The following is a 16808-nucleotide window of genomic DNA, read 5'->3' as shown; positions in this document are numbered from 1 at the left end:
ACCCTGTACATTGCTGGTGGGAATGTAAAATGGTGTAGCCATTTTGGAGAAACGGTTTGGTGATTTCTTAAAACATTAAACATAAACTTAACCATATGACCCAGCAATTTCACTGGTAGGAATCTACCCAGGAGAATGAAAACGTATGTCCACACAAATCCATGCATGCAGCTTTTCATAGCTGCTTTATTCATAATCACCAGAAGCTGGAAACAATCTAAATATATCCATCAACTGGTGAATGGATAAACAAAATTTAGTAATTCATTCACTGAAATATGATTTGATAATAAAAAGTAAGAAACTGCTGATCTATGCTACCACAGCGGTGAACCTCAAAAAACGTTGTACTAAGTCAGCTAAGCCAGATGCAAAAAATTACGTATTGTATGATTCCACTTATTTGAAATGTCCTGAAAAGGGAGATTTATAGAGTCAGAAAGTAGATTAGTAGTTGCTTAGGGCTGAGGGTGGGAATAGGGATTAACTATAAATAACTATTTATTTATAGTTTTGGGGGGTGATAGAGATGTTCTAAAACTGTATTGCGGTGATGATTGCATAACTTTATAAATCTACTAAAATTATTGAATTGTACACTTATGATCAGTGAATTTTATGGGGATTAAATTATGCTTCAGTAAAGCTATTTGTTTCTTTTTTAAAGCATATGACCCGAAAAGGACCTGCATTTCAGGCGTGGGGGAAGGTTATGGCTCAGGTGATCAGAGGCTGTGGAGGGACCAGCCTGCCAGTGTTTCTCAGGATTTGCATGCTGTGATCTAGCACCTGGCCTTACATTCTTAGCAAGCAGTGCGGGAATTTGGGCTCCACTTCCTTCCATTCCCTGGCCTTCCCCTTCAGCTGCACCTATTCAGAGCTGGTGCTGAGGCTGGAAGTACAGCGGAGATGTCACCCCAGCCTGGTGGGCATTAGAGTTTGGTCTCCCCCAGCCCTGTGATGCCTGCCAGAGGTCAGAGATGACCACAGAGTCCCGCTTAAATGCTGCCCCCTCTACCCGCTGGTGCTGTCAGTGAAACTGGTTGGGTGCCTGAGTTGAGCGCTCCCTGTTGGCATATCTCCTGTCGGGCCAGCCCACAGATCTGCCTCTGGAAAAGCCTGCCTCTTCTAGTCCACTGCACCCCAGGACCCTGCAGGGGCCAGGCCTGCCCCCATGAACCTGGTAGCGGGTGCCCTTCTGACTTGCATTCATATTTCTATTAGAACCTCATGCTGATTTGACCTAGTGCAGCCCATTCCCTGCGACAGGGCCTCACTTGTGAACTGGTCAATCCTTGCCATTTTAACTGGCCTTGACCCGAATTGTTCTCTGCCTCTGCAGCCCAGGCATTTTTTTGTTCCGTCCCTGTTGTGCCAGAGGGCTCCCAGATCCCGGTTCCTTCATCTGTGCTATGGCAGTGGGCAGCCGGGCCCTGGAGTCTCAAGCTGTGATCGGAACAAATGTCCTTCTCTGTCCTCTGACCACTTCCTCCTAAGGGAGAATGGGCAGAGAGCACAGGACCAGGGCAAGATGCCAGGAACAGAAACCCTCAGGCAGGGGAGGGACTCTCAGGAAGAGGCCACATGCTGGCACTGAGGCTGTGGTCACTGAGACAGGGACCTTGCCAAGTGACTGGGGCAGAACCTGGGGACTCTAGGGACTTCCATGACTTATTGAGAGAAGCTCAAACAGAAGGAAAACAAGTCTCATCTCGAATGTGTGTCACCCTTGAAGTTGGAAGTTGCCATATCCTGGGAGGGGCGGCCTTGACCTGTGGGGCTGGGGACAGTTCCTTTCTGATGGCAGAGTGCTCTCTCCCGGAGCAGAGACCCAGGCCTTAGTGAGCTGCTCAGGATTCTGCAAGATTTTAAGCATGCCCTCCCTGGGGAAAGCAGCCCTGAGAGCAGCTCAACTGGTAGGTATAAAACTGTACCCCAGAGTCCCGGAAAATCAGATTTTAATTGAAAGGCCACCAATTTCATAGAGTTATAACGTGTTTTCATACCATGAGACCTCCTCAGTGCACTCAGGTGCCTTTCTTCAAGTTCAAGAAAATTGTCAAGAGGGTGGACGGGGGCACCTAAAAGGCGATTCCCAGCCAGTACGTTTCCTGACCTTTTGCTTGACCTCTTCTTATAGGTTTGAGATAATAAATTTTTGCAGATGGGAGAAATTAAAATGGACATTGTGTCACCTGTGCTGATGCAGTTACAGCTGAAGTTGTGTAAGCTTTCTTCATGTTTTCTGGTGCATACACTTTCTCAAGGATAAAGAGTCAGGGCCATAGACTATTCACATGTTGGATAGATTACAGGCACAGTTTTTCTGTACTTTGTGAGCTTAGTTTAAAGCATTTTTCAGTCTTTTCTGAACCATCAGAGATTTTTAAACATACTCCCACAGTCGAAGTATGGGATTTAATAAGTGATTTGTTCAGGATTTAGAGTGAAGGCAGAGATGTGATTTCAAAGAGAATATGAAGATATATGCTCAAAACTAAGATATGTAACTAGTTGCTTCATTTGTATAATATTGAATAGTAGCAGTGTTATAAAACATTTATTCCTTCTGTGAAAGGCAATCTGCTGTGATGGTTAAAGATTCTGTGGCCAGGCTGCCTCAGTTCACATCTGGGCTCTGCCACTGATTGCTGTGTGCGTTTAGCTAATTTTTCAACCTCTCTGATAAAACCTCTCTGATACAATAATTGTCCTAGCATATAGTGTGTTGGGAGGATTTCATGAGTTAGTCTGTATAAAGTGCTTCCAACAGGTAAATGGTGAGTTCTATGCAAATGGTTCTGTTATTATTCAGTCAATACTTACGATTGATTCTTCTGTAAGCTTGTAAGGCCCATAGAACAAGGATGAAATAACACACAGCCCATGCCCTGAGGTCTGCCTCTAGTGGGAGACCCAGAGAAACAAGACCGTGGCAGCACCCGTGGGATGCCCACGGAGCTGTCACGGACACCCAGAGGAGGTGCTCCTAACTCTGTCCCAGGGGTCTTTGGGTGATAGGGAAGGCTTCCTGGGGGTGAAATCTGGGCCAAGTCTTGAAGGGTGAGTTAGCGCATTACAGGAGAAGAGGGTTGGGGGAGGGCAGCACATAGAACTGGGGAGAGAAAAGCACAGTGGATGAAGGGATTTAGTCCATGGAGGTGAGGAACCCTGGAGATTCAGGGCAGAGCAGCAGGGAGGTGAGGCTGGAGTTGGTGGCAGGGCCAGACGCCAGGGGATGGTAGTCATCATAGTAATAACAATAACGGAGCCACACTGTTATTAAATGCCGTGCCCTGGCACAGTGCTAAGCATGGGACACACACCATCTTCTTCCCGCCTCACAACAACCCCATGAGTGGGTGCTGTGATTATCTCCATGCTACAAATGAGAAACCAATACAAAAAGTGTCGATGTTGGTGAGGTCTCCTGGCCAGTGAGAGGAAGAACAGTGAGGGCTGCCAGCCCAGACCACCTGGCTCCAGGGCTCACACATTAGCATAGGTGTGCTGGGAAGCTTGGATCTGACTGTGAGAGCTTTGGTGTTGGCATTCACACAAATGAACAAGAAGTAGATGCTGCAGAAATGTTAGGGCAATGGAAGGAGAAGCTATCGATGCTGGGGATGGCTGCAGCTTCCCTGCATCCCTTGACTTTGAAAAGTGCATCCCTCTGGTCATAGGCATCAATTTGTGGGTGTCTGAGCCTCTGTCCACATTCAGCTGAGCAGCAAGGGGGTGAAGGCAGGGATGGCAGACTTGGGTGTGTGTCTCCTGACCTTCCTCCTGCATCCCTGACATCATTTCTGTGCAGTCTTGTCCTCACCCCACCCCAGGGCTCAGGCTCAGCTCCCTCCTTCCAGAGCCCTAGGCAGAGGCAGGCATGAGGAGGACAGGCCTGTGCGATGGGACCTGGTTGTTATTCCTGGAATAACGTGACAAACATCCACCTGGTTTTAGTGTCAGTTTGAGCTGTGCCACTCAGCAGCTTGGTGATGTTGGACCAGTCACTCAGCTTCTCTGGGAATATTTCACCCTCCACAAAATGGGCACAAACCTGCCTTTGTCCCTATGGCTCAGGGTCATTGTGAGGATTCAGTGAGATAATACCGGCTGTGGACTAATTCCTCATAATTACTCACGGAGTGCCCGTGTACCTCTGCAGCTGAACACTTTATGGGATTTACTTCTAATCCTCATAAAAACCCTGCAAGGTACAAATTAATCTCCCCAGATTAAGAACATGAATAAAACTGCCAACTCTTAGATGAAGAGCTAGCCCTCTGTACTATTTACGGACCTTTTGATTCGAGGTAACAGAAAAGCCAGCTCAGATGGTCTTACCCAGGAAGGGACTTGGCTGGCTCACCTGACCGGGGATGCTGCAGTGGGTGGGCTTTGCTCCGGGGGCACAGGGTCCTTAGGGCAGTGGCTTCTGCTCCCAGCCCTTCTCTGGGCAGTGCTGCCTCCAGGCTTTGATGTGTCCTCAGGCCAGGCCAGCTCCCCTTGGGAAGGGAACGGTGGCAGCACGTGCTTTCACCCCTGGCCTCATGAAGGCGTCATCTTGCTTCCTAATGAGCAAACACAACTGAACTCACTGTTATGGGACCAACCTGAACCAAGCACTAAGGCCAGAGGATAAAACTTTGCCAAGCAGGGGGTGGGGGTCAGTGCCACCCAAACATGTGTCTTTAGCCCTAGGCGGCAGGGAGTGGATGCTGGGCAGGTAACCCCAGCGACCTCTCCTTGCTTTTATTCTTATGACCCAAGACCAACACTACACAGAACTGCTAAATTTTGGGTGGCCCAAAAGGTTCCTTCAGTTTTTTCCGTAAGATGGCTCTAGTAGCACTTAGTTGTCTTTAACTTCATTCGAAACAATTTTGTTAGATCGTATGTGACAGCTGTCATATCAGCATGCATTTAAAAAAAGATATCAAAATTGGTGGATTTTTGTGTAGCCTTTTTAATATTGAAGTTGGAAGGAAAAAAGCAACATTTTCGGCATATTATGCTTTATTATTTCAAGGAAGGTAAAAATGCAACCGAAATGCACAAAAAGATTTGTGCAGTGTATGGAGAAGGTGCTGTGACTGATCGAACATGTCAAAAGTGGTTTGTGAAGTTTCGTGCTGGAGATTTCTCACTGGACGATGCTCCACGGTCAGGTAGACCAGCTGAAGTTGATAGCAATCAAATCGAAACAATAATTAAGAAGAATCAACATTATACCACATGGGAGACAGCCAACGTACTCAAAATATCCAAATCAAGGGTTGAAAATCATTTACACCAGCTTGGTTATGTGAATCGCTTTGATGTTTGGGTTCCACCTAAGTTAAGGGAAAAAAACCTTCTTGACCATATTTCCGCATTTGATTCTCCACTGAAACATAATGAAAACGTTCTGTTTTTAAAACAAATTGTAACAGGCAATGAAAAGTGGATGCTGTACAGTGTGGAACCAATGAGATCATGGGGCAAGGGAAATGAACCACCACCAACCACACCAAAGGCCGGTCTTCATCCAAAGAAGGTGATGTTGTGTATATGGTGGGATTGGAAGGGAGTCCTCTATTACGAGCTCCTTCCGGAAAACCAAATGATTAATCACAAGAAGTACTGCTCCCAGTTAGACCAACTGAGAGCAGCACTCGACGAAAAGCAACCAGAATTAGTCAACAGAAAACGCATAATCTTCCATCAGGATAACGCAAGACTGCATGTTTCTTTGGTGACCAGGCAAAAACTGTTACAGCTTGACTGGGAAGTTCTGATTCATCTGCTGTATTCACCAGACATTGCACCTTCGGATTTCCATTTATTTTGGTCTTTACAAAATTATCATAATGGAAAAAATTTCAATTCCCAGGAAGACTATAAAAGGCACCTGGAACAGTTTTTTGCTCAGGAAGATAAAAAGTTTTGAGAAAACCATAATTCAAAAAGAGGCATGTACCACAATGTTCATTGCAGCACTATTTACAATAGCCAGGGCATGGAAGCAACCTAAGTGTCCATGGACAGATGAATGGATAAAGAAGATGTGGCACATATATACAATGGAGTATTACTCAGCCATAAAAATAAATGAAATTGAGTTATTTGTAGTGAGGTGGATGGACCTAGAATCTGTCATACAGAGTGAAGTAAGTCAGAAAGAGAAAAACAAATACTGTATGCTAACACATATATATATATGGAATCTAAAAAAAAAAAAAAGGTTCTGATGAACCTAGGGGCAGGACAGGAATAAAGACGCAGATGTAGAGAATGGACTTGAGGACCCGGGGAGGGGAAAGGGTAAGCTGGGATGAAGTGAGAGAGTGGCATGGACTAATATATACTAGCAAATGTAAAATAGATAGCTAGTGGGAAGCAGCCACATAGCACAGGGAGATCAGCTCAGTGCTTTGTGACCACCTAGAGGGGTGGGATAGGGAGGGTGGGAGGGACGCACAAGAGGGAGGGGATATGGGGATACCTGTATACGTACAGCTGATTCACTCTGTTATACAGCAGAAACTAACACAACACTGTAAAGCAATTATACTCCAATAAGGATGTTAAGAAAAAAAAAGTTTTGGGAAGATGGAACTATGAAGTTGCCTGACAAATGGCAGAAGATAGTGGAACAAAAGGGTGAATACGTTTTTCAATAAAGTTCTTGGTGAAAATGAAAAATGTGTCTTTTATTTTTACTTACAAAACTGAAGGCACTTTTTGGCCCACCCAATATTAAGGAAGCACCTCCTGACCTTACCAGTTAGTGTTCAGAGATTTCAAACTTACAAACTAAACCACCTCCAAGCCTTTGTGCAGACTCTGTGAAACAGGCAGGGACCACAAAGGATGAGCTCTCATGGTGAGGCCCAGCAGAACCTCTGAGGGGATGTAAACCATTTATGGTGAAAGGCCATGGGGAGGCTGTGGACAGGGAGGTGCCTTGGCAACTGCCTCATGAAGGAGCAGCTTTTATCCTGGTGCTCTTCACAAAATGCATGCAAAAATGTCATACATAGGATGAAAGCTGCAGAAAGTAGTGCATCAGGACCCCCGGGGTCTGCAGGTCCTTTCTGGGTGCTCCCACTCTGGCACAGGTTTCTGAGAACCCTGCCATGTCCGTCCAGTCCCTATTCAAGGACTCAGAGAGCAGGTTCCATAATAATGATGATCATAATGCTGGTAAGATAGTAATAGGTGACACAATGTACCAGATGCAGTTCTACGTGCTTGACGTGTATTACTCATTTATGAGAAAGAGTCATCTCAAGGGAGGCACCATTCGTCTGCCTCGAAAGTTAAGTTCTGTAACTTGTACGCAGCTCCTTGGCATGTGCTGTCGATTGACCTTGTGTGGCAAGGAAAGCCCGTGGAGCACTTTCAAAAGCTTAGAGCGAGATGTCAGGAAACTCGCCCTATTTGCACTAGTCCTTGGCCTTTATCAACGGCAGCTACCTTGGGCGGGGGACCTGTCATTGTAAATGACAGTGAGATGCTAACATAGTTGTTGAGACCTGCGTTCCTCCTGCAAGATTCCACACTTGACATTGCAGGGCACAAGGTTATAGGGTGACGAGTGTGTCGCGGGCAGTCTCAGAAAGGCAGCCTGGAGCTGCTCGGAGAGGGACTGAGGAAGCCCTCTGGGGGTCCTGGTGAGTTCTCACGGTCTGAACTGAGGTGTGCAGGATGGAGGAAAGGAAGCACGTGGACACTCCGGAAGGTAAAATGGATCAACGGAAACACTTTCAAAGCTGGTGTGGGAGCGGGAAGGGTTCAGGGAGGGCAGGCCCAGAAGGATGCTGGCAGGGCCAGGTTGGCACATCTTCCTCAGCCCTGCTTGCGGAGGGCTTTCTGGGTCGGGATCTTTTGCCCGACAGACCACACTTAGCATCCCAGCCATCCCAGTTCAGGCCACACTGAAACCCTCTGCAGTATGTGATGGACAGCTTTATGCCAGAATGAGGCTACTCTGCTCATTCAGCTGGAAACGGGATTGAACAGACCCCAAGGGGGCGTAGTTCATATGTGGAGGCACAAAGCTTGTCCTGGATCCAGGGAAACACCAGGCATCTGGGGGATGAAGGTTGGGTGTCTGAATGCTCCTTGGTGGGAACAGTTAACTGCTCCTCTGGTGTATCCCAGTGAGGCAGGTATTTGATGGAGGGGTGGCACTCCTTATGCACAGGCGCTGTGGTTCAGTATGAGGGCGCTTTGAGCTTACATTCACTTATGAAAGCAAGGTGTGCCTGGTTCTTCATTTTAAAAATGTTCCTTGGTGGGTTCATCTCAGTTTATACTTTTTTTTTTTTCTTCTCCCAGACACACTTAGTTGTAGAGGCACAGAATTTCCACATGGCTGGCCTGCCCACACCCACCTCCCTTTGGGCAGCTGATATTGTTTATTTCAGACAATCCCAGGGACAGGCATGTGTTCCCCTCCTTCTCTGCCCAATCTTGGGCCAGGATGGCCCTTGGTCTTGGGCACCAGTCACTGCTCCTGCCTCCAGGACCCTAGCACTCAGGCTGGCCCCTCTTCCTCCCACCAGGGCAGGGCTTTGAGCAGCTGTAACAGTCCTGGATTTATTATAGACTGAAAGTGCAGTGGAATGCTGATATCGCCTTCCGGTACCTTTTTGGGGAGCTGGTTTAAGCCTAGAGCAGCCATTGTGGATCTGGCTTGATTGACTTTCTTCCTGCCCTAGTTCTCTTGTTCTCTGTTGTCTGGGCTGGGCTCAGAGTCCTTGCTTCAGGGCCAAGGAGGCAGGTCCACCCGGATCAGATCCCAGATCTCCTGCCTGGACCTCTCCGAGGCTTAATTTTCCCATCTGGGCGGGTCAGAGATTATGGATGTCAGGCACTTTTCACAGTGCTTTGCATAGGGTAGACAGACATAGCTCTTATTAACTTTGGCTTCTGCAAAATATGATCGCTCACAATTTGTTCAGTGCCTGGTAAAATCCAGGTTGCCTGCTTTACCTAGTGTCCTGGAGTGGCCACCCATTGCTCAGGGGTTCAGCCTTTCTCTACGGCCTGCTCGCCTGCTCTGTCCTGCTTGGCACTTGTACAGCACTGGTACGTCTGTGGCTCTAGGAGGGTGCACTGTGCTCCCTCGGCAGAAAGATTTTCTGATCAAGGTTTAAGTTGAAGTTTGTGCTTCCCCTCAGGGCCAAGACATGGCATCATGAGATACCCAAGTAGCAGAATTGTTTTCCCTGGGTAACACCATGACATGCCCCTACCCCCCTACTGCATCTACATGCTGAAGATTAGGATCCATGCTGTTTAGCCCTTTCATGCCCCATCTAATTTAGGCTGAGCTTTCTTATCTAACCCTAACTATAACCCTGTGAGATAGATAGCAAGGGTACATCTTCCCATCTTACAGGTTGGGGGATGCGGCCCAGGGAAGTGAGTGACTTGCCCTGTATCACCTCTCTAGTCAGAGTGGAAGCAGATTTAGTGCAGGCTTTCTGCCCCTGTCCAGTGCCCGTTTTGCTAGATCCAGCCACTACGTGCCACGGAGCAGAGGTGCCCAGTCTTTGTGGGACAGAGACTCCTATGAGAGGCGGCCAGGCCGGAACTTTGTACATGTCACAACAAGGGTCCCACATGTGCACCTCCTGCCCCACCCTTGTTGGAGCCAGAAAAACAGCCCTGTTCCCCACAAATAGTACTTCTCTCCAATCACACAGCTCTCTAATTTAGCTGGAGTTTCCGGCCTATTTTCTATCTTCCTTGGTTTGACTGGCTCCAGCAATGCCCACTCCCTTGTGTCAGACACAAAATACAGTCCTGTTGCAACCCAAGACGTAGAATAACTTTTCTCGTAAGTGAATCATAAGACGGACTTTGTCAAAAATTCCTACCAGCCCTGCTGGCTCAATGGGAGACGTAAGATTCTGAGGGAGTAACTGTCTATCGTATGTCGTTGTGGTGACTCATTGTATCTGAGTGTTCATATTGAGGTATGAAGTAGAAATAAATTTAGTTTAGTGCAGTTTTACTGTTTTCAAGGAGAATGGTGATGACAAAGCAGATCTTTTTTCAGCTTACTGAAAGCCCTGGGCATAATGGCCTAAGTTTATGATGTCTCAAAATTTTCATTTTATATTAAAGAGCTAAAGAATTCAAGCCAAGAAAAGAGAAGAGGAAGGGGGGATATTATTTGATTTTGCGGGGTGTGAGGTGCAACTGGGGAGGATAATCCCAACTCAGAGGCAATAGACAAAAGGAAACTATCAAACGATTTTAGCAAAAACAAATGACCATGCATTTAACAAAAAGCCAAAATTCAAAAGTAGGGAAATGTTTGCAATAAGCATGTCAGATTGATGTCAAAGATGCAAACAAATCTATAAGAATGACTCACTATCCTAATAAGTAATAGCAGAAGGTGTCCATACATCATTCATAAATAAGGAAACACAGACAAACACAGGAAATGTTCCTCCTAGCAAGCAAAAAATGCAAGTAAAAGGAGATACCACATTTTTCTTCATTAAGTGAGAAATTTTTTAAACTGATAAATCTGGTGTTAAAAAGGATGAAAAGATAAATGTCCTCATCCATTGACCAAGAGGCTATAAAGTAGTACTAACTTGTCGGAAATCATTTTGACAGTGGGTATTTTTTTTTTTTTGACAGTGGGTATTGAATAACCTTTAAAATGATCCTCCTCTGTGAGCTAGTATTTCCAGGTCTAAGAATCCAAAAACAAAAGTCTAAGAAAGGAAAACCATTATGCACAAATATATTTATAGCAATGTTATTTGTATATCAAACTGGGAAACAAATCAGATGTTTAGACGTCGGGAAGGCTAAGTAAACTGTGGCATGTCTTCTCACTGGAATAGTGGGAGGATGTAACAATATGGAAAGTGTAGATTAAGTAAAAAGAAGGATGCAAAATTGTAATACAATATTATTTTTTTAAAAAAACAATGTATAAGAACCAAGGAAGAGTTGAAACTTATGTCCCCAAAAAGCCTGCATATGGATGTTGACAGCAGCTTTAGTCATAATTTCCAAAACTTGGGAGCAAAAAAGATGTCCTTCAGTAGATGAATAAATAAATAAACCCTGGTACATCCAGACAATGTAATATTATTCAACATTAAAAAGAAATAAGCTATCAAGCTATGAAAAGACATGGAGAAAACTTAAATGCATATTTCTAAGTTAATGAAGCCAATCTGAAAAGGCTACATACTGTATGATTCAAACTATATGTGACATTCTGGAAAAGGCAAAGCTGTAGAGACAGTTAATAGATCAGTGGTTGCCAGAGGTGGGGGAGGGAGGGATGAACAGGAAGAGCACAGAGGAATTTTAGGGCATGGAAGCTATTCTGTATGATACTACAGTCATGGCTACATTATAAATTTGTCCAAACCCATAGAATGTACAACACCAAGAGTGAACCCTAATGTAAACTGTGGACTTTGGGTGATGATGTGTGTCAAGGTAGTTTCATCAATTAAAACAAATGTACCACTCTGGTGGGGATGTTCATAATGGGGGTGGTCAGGGGTCTATGGAAAATCTCTGTATCTTTTGCTCAGTTTTGTTGTGAACATAGAACTGCTCTAAAAAATAAAGTCTTTTTAAAAAAATAAAACAAGGAAGAGGAAAAAGGCTGGGAATATTTATGAAGGTCATGTTTTGGTTACGATAGACTTATTTTCTTTCGTCTCCATGCTTGTAATTACCATTTTAAAACATGAACGTGCATTAATTTATAATGGAAAGAAAAAATAAACATTTCAAGAGTTTAAAAAGCTAGGAAATGAAGCTATATGTGTGGTTGTGTATTTAAACAGTTCTGAGGGTTTCTGATCCCTTGTTTTCTCTTTGTGGCCAGAGTTTTGTAAACACACATCCCTTTTAGCTATTTGTAAATTTACACAGTTGACCCTGTACTCTAAAGCCATGGCCAGTTAGAATTTCTGTTCCCAATAAAAATAAGCTATCTTTGGGGACTCTCAGTGTGAACTGTATTCTTGGAAATTTCCCCACAGCATGACTCAGTCTTTGTTTATTTTTAAAACTCCAGGACTATATTAGAATAGTCTGTTTTCTTTCATTAAATATATGTAAATATTTATTAGTGTTTACTGTTTTTCACAGATTATACAATCACATGATTTAATAATTAAAATTTAAAGTTAAATAATTAATTAAAAAATATATGTAATAATAATTCAAGTATATTATATAATAATATATATTATTATATAATATAATTATTAATTTTATTATTATTATATTATGTAATATGTAATAATAATAATGAAAAATAATTCTCCTTGTCCAATCTTCCTTCTGTTTCCTCAGCACCCCTATTTTAAGGAACCACTATTTTTAAATTCTTGTGAATATTTCCAAAGTTTCTCTATTTGTGTACATAAATACTAATATATATTATTTTCCTGTATTTTTATACAAAAGAAATGACACATCTTACACATTGTCCAACACCTAGCTTTTTCACTTAACAATGTGTCTTTTCTTATCCCTGTATAAATAGCTTCCTCATTCCTCATTACAGTTACAAAGGACCCCATGTGTGGATTTGTGGATTCACCATAATTTCCTTAACCAGTCCCCCACTGATGGACAGTTGGGTTGTTTCTAATCTATTGCTATTACCAACAGGACTATAATGACTTATATGTACATTTCATACCCATGCAAAGATATCCACAGAATAAATTCCCAGAAGTGAAATTGCCGGGTCACAGAGTATAAGCCTCTGTAATTCTGATAGCCCCTGTGATCCTGATTGCCGAATTACTCTCCATCAGGAAGGGTTTACACTTGTACCAGCAATACTTCTGAGTGCCTGATTCCTCACACCCCTGCCAAAAGAGCGCTTTGCCTTAAGTTTGATTGTTGCCATTCTGATATGTGCAGAAAGAAAGTGCAGTACATTTTAATTTGGCTTTCTCTTTCTTGAGGAAGTTTTAGCATGTTTTCTTAGGTACGAGCCTTTCCTCTTGTGTGAAAACTGTTTACCACCTTCATTCATTTTGACTATTAGGTCATATCTTATGGATTTCTAGAAATCCTTTGTATTAGGGAGATCAAGGGAGTTACCAAGCCTGTCTTGGTAACTGTACCTACCTGGCTGGAATATGTGCCTGAGGACAAGAGATTCCAAAAGAGGCTGCCCTCTGGGTTGCTGGAGCCATAGGATGCATTTGAAATAAGACGATGGCCATTCAAGGAAGTGCTTGGACTCCACCCCACAGGTAGCATGGAGAACAGGCTTCACATCAGGCCAGTCTGGGTTTGCAGCTTTCGTGTTGTCTGCTTACAAACAGTGTCACTTAGAGCAAGTCACTTAGCGTCTTTTTTTTTTTTTTTTTTTGCGGTACGCGGGCCTCTTACCGCTGTGGCCACTCCCGCTGCGGAGCACAGGCTCCGGAGCCTGTGTGGCCCAGCCGCTCCATGGCATATGGGATCCTCCTGGACCGGGGCACGAACCCGTGTCTCCTGTATCGGCAGGCGGACTCTCAACCACTGCGCCACCAGGGAAGCCCCACTTAGCATCTTTGAATCTTGGTTTTGTTACCTGTAATGTAAGGCTTACCTATTACTTTGTGTTACAACGATAACACATAGAATCTGATACTACAGTGATTACACAGGTAACCACCCAGATAATTGAAAACACTCACAACACTCCTGAGGGTTAACTCAGTCTTTACCTTAAAGGTGAAGGTTCATACAGCAGGAGGAGAAAGTGTGAACAATCATGGGGGACCCTAGGGACTCCCAGCTGCAACTCCCCAGGGTCCCTTCTCACTTGCACAGGTGCTGCTCTGTCTCTGGATTGTGAACCACAAAGATGTGTGCAGGGAACGTTGGTTTTAGGGGAGCTCAAGGAGAAGTTTTTAGTGATATCTTAATATCCTACTGGTGATGTAACCAAGCCAGACTGTGTAAACCCATTAACCAGGTGTAAACAATCTCTACAAACAATCTATACATCCCAAAACAATGTAGGCAAGCTGGCCCTGGGTCTCTCCAGAGATTTTAGAACTTTACACAGCACATTACAAATCCCTAACTAGCTCAACTCATCATCCTTAGCCAAGGGTCAGTACCAGACCTCCAGCCATCCCTGGAGATAGGCACAGAGTGATCCAGTCCAGCTCTAAGAGTACCCTACCTTACACTCAGGTACATGGGGTACTCGGAAACTATTGCTTCCTTTTCCTTTCCCCGGAACAAGCCTGCCTTTGCCTTCACCAGGACCTTTTTCTTCTCCAGCTCAGGGGAGACTGTCACCAGCGTGACCAGCTTGGTCCCACTGCAGCCCAAGAAGGGAAAGAGGCGGAAGGAAAAAGCTGACGTTCCTCCCGCAGTCCCTGCCAAAGGTAGGAAGCCAGCCAGCAGTCATCCATGTGGAGAGCACCTGGGGTCTGATGTGAGATCAGGACAGGAGAGTAGGCAGGTGGAGGATGTGACATCCCTGATTATATGGTCTGGAGAACCCCACCTAGATTCTGGTCATAACTGAGCCCCTCCCTGAGGTGGGCTGGGGGCATTGCCATTGGCCGCGCATGGCTTTAGCAGGGGTCAACCTCTACAGACTATTCCACAGTGTATTTCCCTTTGAAGTACTAACATGCTCTGCACATAGCAGGGTGGACCTAGGGGGTGTCAGCATCCTCTTGGTTCATTCAAGGGAAAGAAGGCTCTGTGATTTTCCTGAAGATAAAAACCAGGTGTGTAATTTATTTTGGATTTGTTCTGGGGATTAAAATGAGGGTTATTACCTGATTCCAATTATGACTTAGAGCAACATAAATGAGGAAGATGGGCATTTCCTGAGGCGAGAAGTAAAACTGTTTATGAATCGTTCCTAAAATAACTGTGGCCAATTTAGGAGAAGGTCATACATCAAAGGATTTGATATACAGTTAGGAGTACAAGGGTTGCCCAGGTGAATAATTTAAGAACAAGACAGGATCCATTTTATCCCTCAACTGGGGCTTCCCAGGATGGCCCCTTGGCACCCTTTGCGCCCTGTGGTGGAAGGCAGTGGTGCTGAGACTGAACGTATACTGGGTGGACAGAAGGGGCTGGGAGGCGTGAGCATCCTGCGAGGCATGACACTTGTGGATCTGGGGAGGGAAGGGGGCTGTCCCTGCTCTGCGCCAGGCGTTGTACTGCTGTATCACCTCATTCAATCAGCATAGATGGTGCCCTACTTTATGAAAGAAGAAAATGAGACTCAGAGAGCCACGTGGTTGAGCCTGGCTTTGAGTTCAAGTCCCAATTCATCTAAATACTAGGTAGTTACATGATGTTAGAAGAAGAGCCTCGGTTTCCTCCTCTGTTAGATGGGGACAATAAGACCCTCCTTGCTGACCTCCCAGGGCAGCTGTGAGGGTCAAAGGTCACCGCTGTCAGCGTTAGCATGCAGCTAGGAGGAAGCCCCAGGGAAGGTCCCAGCCTCAGCCTTTACCAAGTGCACCTGGTTCTCACCTGCACATCTGACCTCTTTGTAGCTGGCGGTGTTTTATGCTGTGGTTTTGTTGACCTTGTTGAGAGGAGAGGATGACGTATCCAAAGGCTAGGAGAGGATCACCCTCCCCCGAGGGGCACCAGTCCAGCTGTTACCTGGATCAGAAACTAGAGTTCCTCCACGAGGACAGGAAGTGGCCCTATGTCCGAGGCTCTCTGTCTGTGGTGCTCATGATATGTGGGTTTTAAGAGTCCTGGGAGGAATTGCAAACTAAACCTTTGATGTGCTTCCACAGCTCCCATCGCTGCCCCGTTCCATAAACCGAAGCTGCTGAAGCCACAAAGGAAAGTCGCCCTGGTGAGTAACCACATTCTCTGTGTTGTCCCCTCAAGCCCTAAACACAACTCTGGTCCAAGGAGTACCTTTATTGACTGAAAACATGCTCCAAGTTCTTGGTGCTTTGTTCCCAAGCAAAGGCATTCTCTCTTCTTGGGTCAGCTTTTGAGTCAGCTTTTCTCCATAGCTGGTTCCCACAGAGTGGCTTTTTAAAAATCCAAATGGAATTACTTTTCATTATCAATGCTCCTTTTTTGAAAAGAAGGGGAAAAAATCGCACTCAGAAAGGTATAAAATAGAAAGTGGACCAGCTTGTATAAATTTGTCTTGATAACCACTCTGAAGAGACTGCTGAAGGACTTTCCAGAAAACATGTTATACTTTTAATTTTGAAACAATTTCAGTTTTACAGAAGAGTTAGAAAGATGGTACAGAGAGTTCCCGTCTACCCTTCGCCCAGCTTCTCCTAAACTTAACTTCTCACATAGCCATGGTGTATTTGTCAAAACTAAGAAGTTACCATCAGCACATTACCATTAACTGCACTCCAGACTTGGATCAGATTTCAGCAGTTTTTCCACGAATGTTCTTTTTCTGGTGCAGGATCCCATCCAGGCTGTCACATCGCATTTCGTGGTCTTGTCTCCTTAGTCTCCTCCAATCAGGGCCAGCGCCTCCGTCTGTCTGCTTCTACAGCCTTGACACTTTTAAAGAGTAGTAGCTGCATTTTTTACAATGCCTCTTGATTTGGGTTTCTCTGAGGTTTTCTGATGATTAGAAATGAGGTTATGGATTTGAGGGAAGAACAACACAGAGGAGATATGCCTTTCTCATAGCGTCCCATGGAGCAGACGTGCTATGATGCTGACCGTGACCACTTGGTGAAGGTGGGTCTACCAGGTTCCTTCAGTATAAATCACTATTTTTCCCTTTCCATACTTTATTTGTTAGAAGCCAGTCATTAAGTCACTGGTCACACTCAAGGGGAGGAGAG

General features: G+C 44.9%; 1 protein-coding gene across 3 annotated transcripts in view; it reads left to right on the top strand.

Moving 5' to 3' along the window:
* VSTM4 (V-set and transmembrane domain containing 4) overlaps positions 1 to 16808 on the top strand; it is a gene marked incomplete at both ends in the record, with an annotated part of 88956 nt that overhangs the window by 47200 nt on the left and 24948 nt on the right. For all 3 annotated transcript variants that reach the window (XM_079702426.1, XM_079702425.1, XM_079702424.1), the window contains 2 exons: positions 14278 to 14384; positions 15774 to 15835. In XM_079702426.1, coding sequence (XP_079558552.1) covers positions 14278 to 14384; positions 15774 to 15835 — 169 coding nt within the window. The remainder of the gene's footprint in view (positions 1 to 14277; positions 14385 to 15773; positions 15836 to 16808) is intronic.

The sequence above is a fragment of the Hyperoodon ampullatus genome, assembly GCF_949752795.1.
Source record: "Hyperoodon ampullatus genome assembly, chromosome: 1".
Classification (NCBI taxonomy): Eukaryota; Metazoa; Chordata; class Mammalia; order Artiodactyla; family Ziphiidae; genus Hyperoodon; species Hyperoodon ampullatus.
This window is presented reverse-complemented; position numbering and strand designations above follow the sequence as displayed.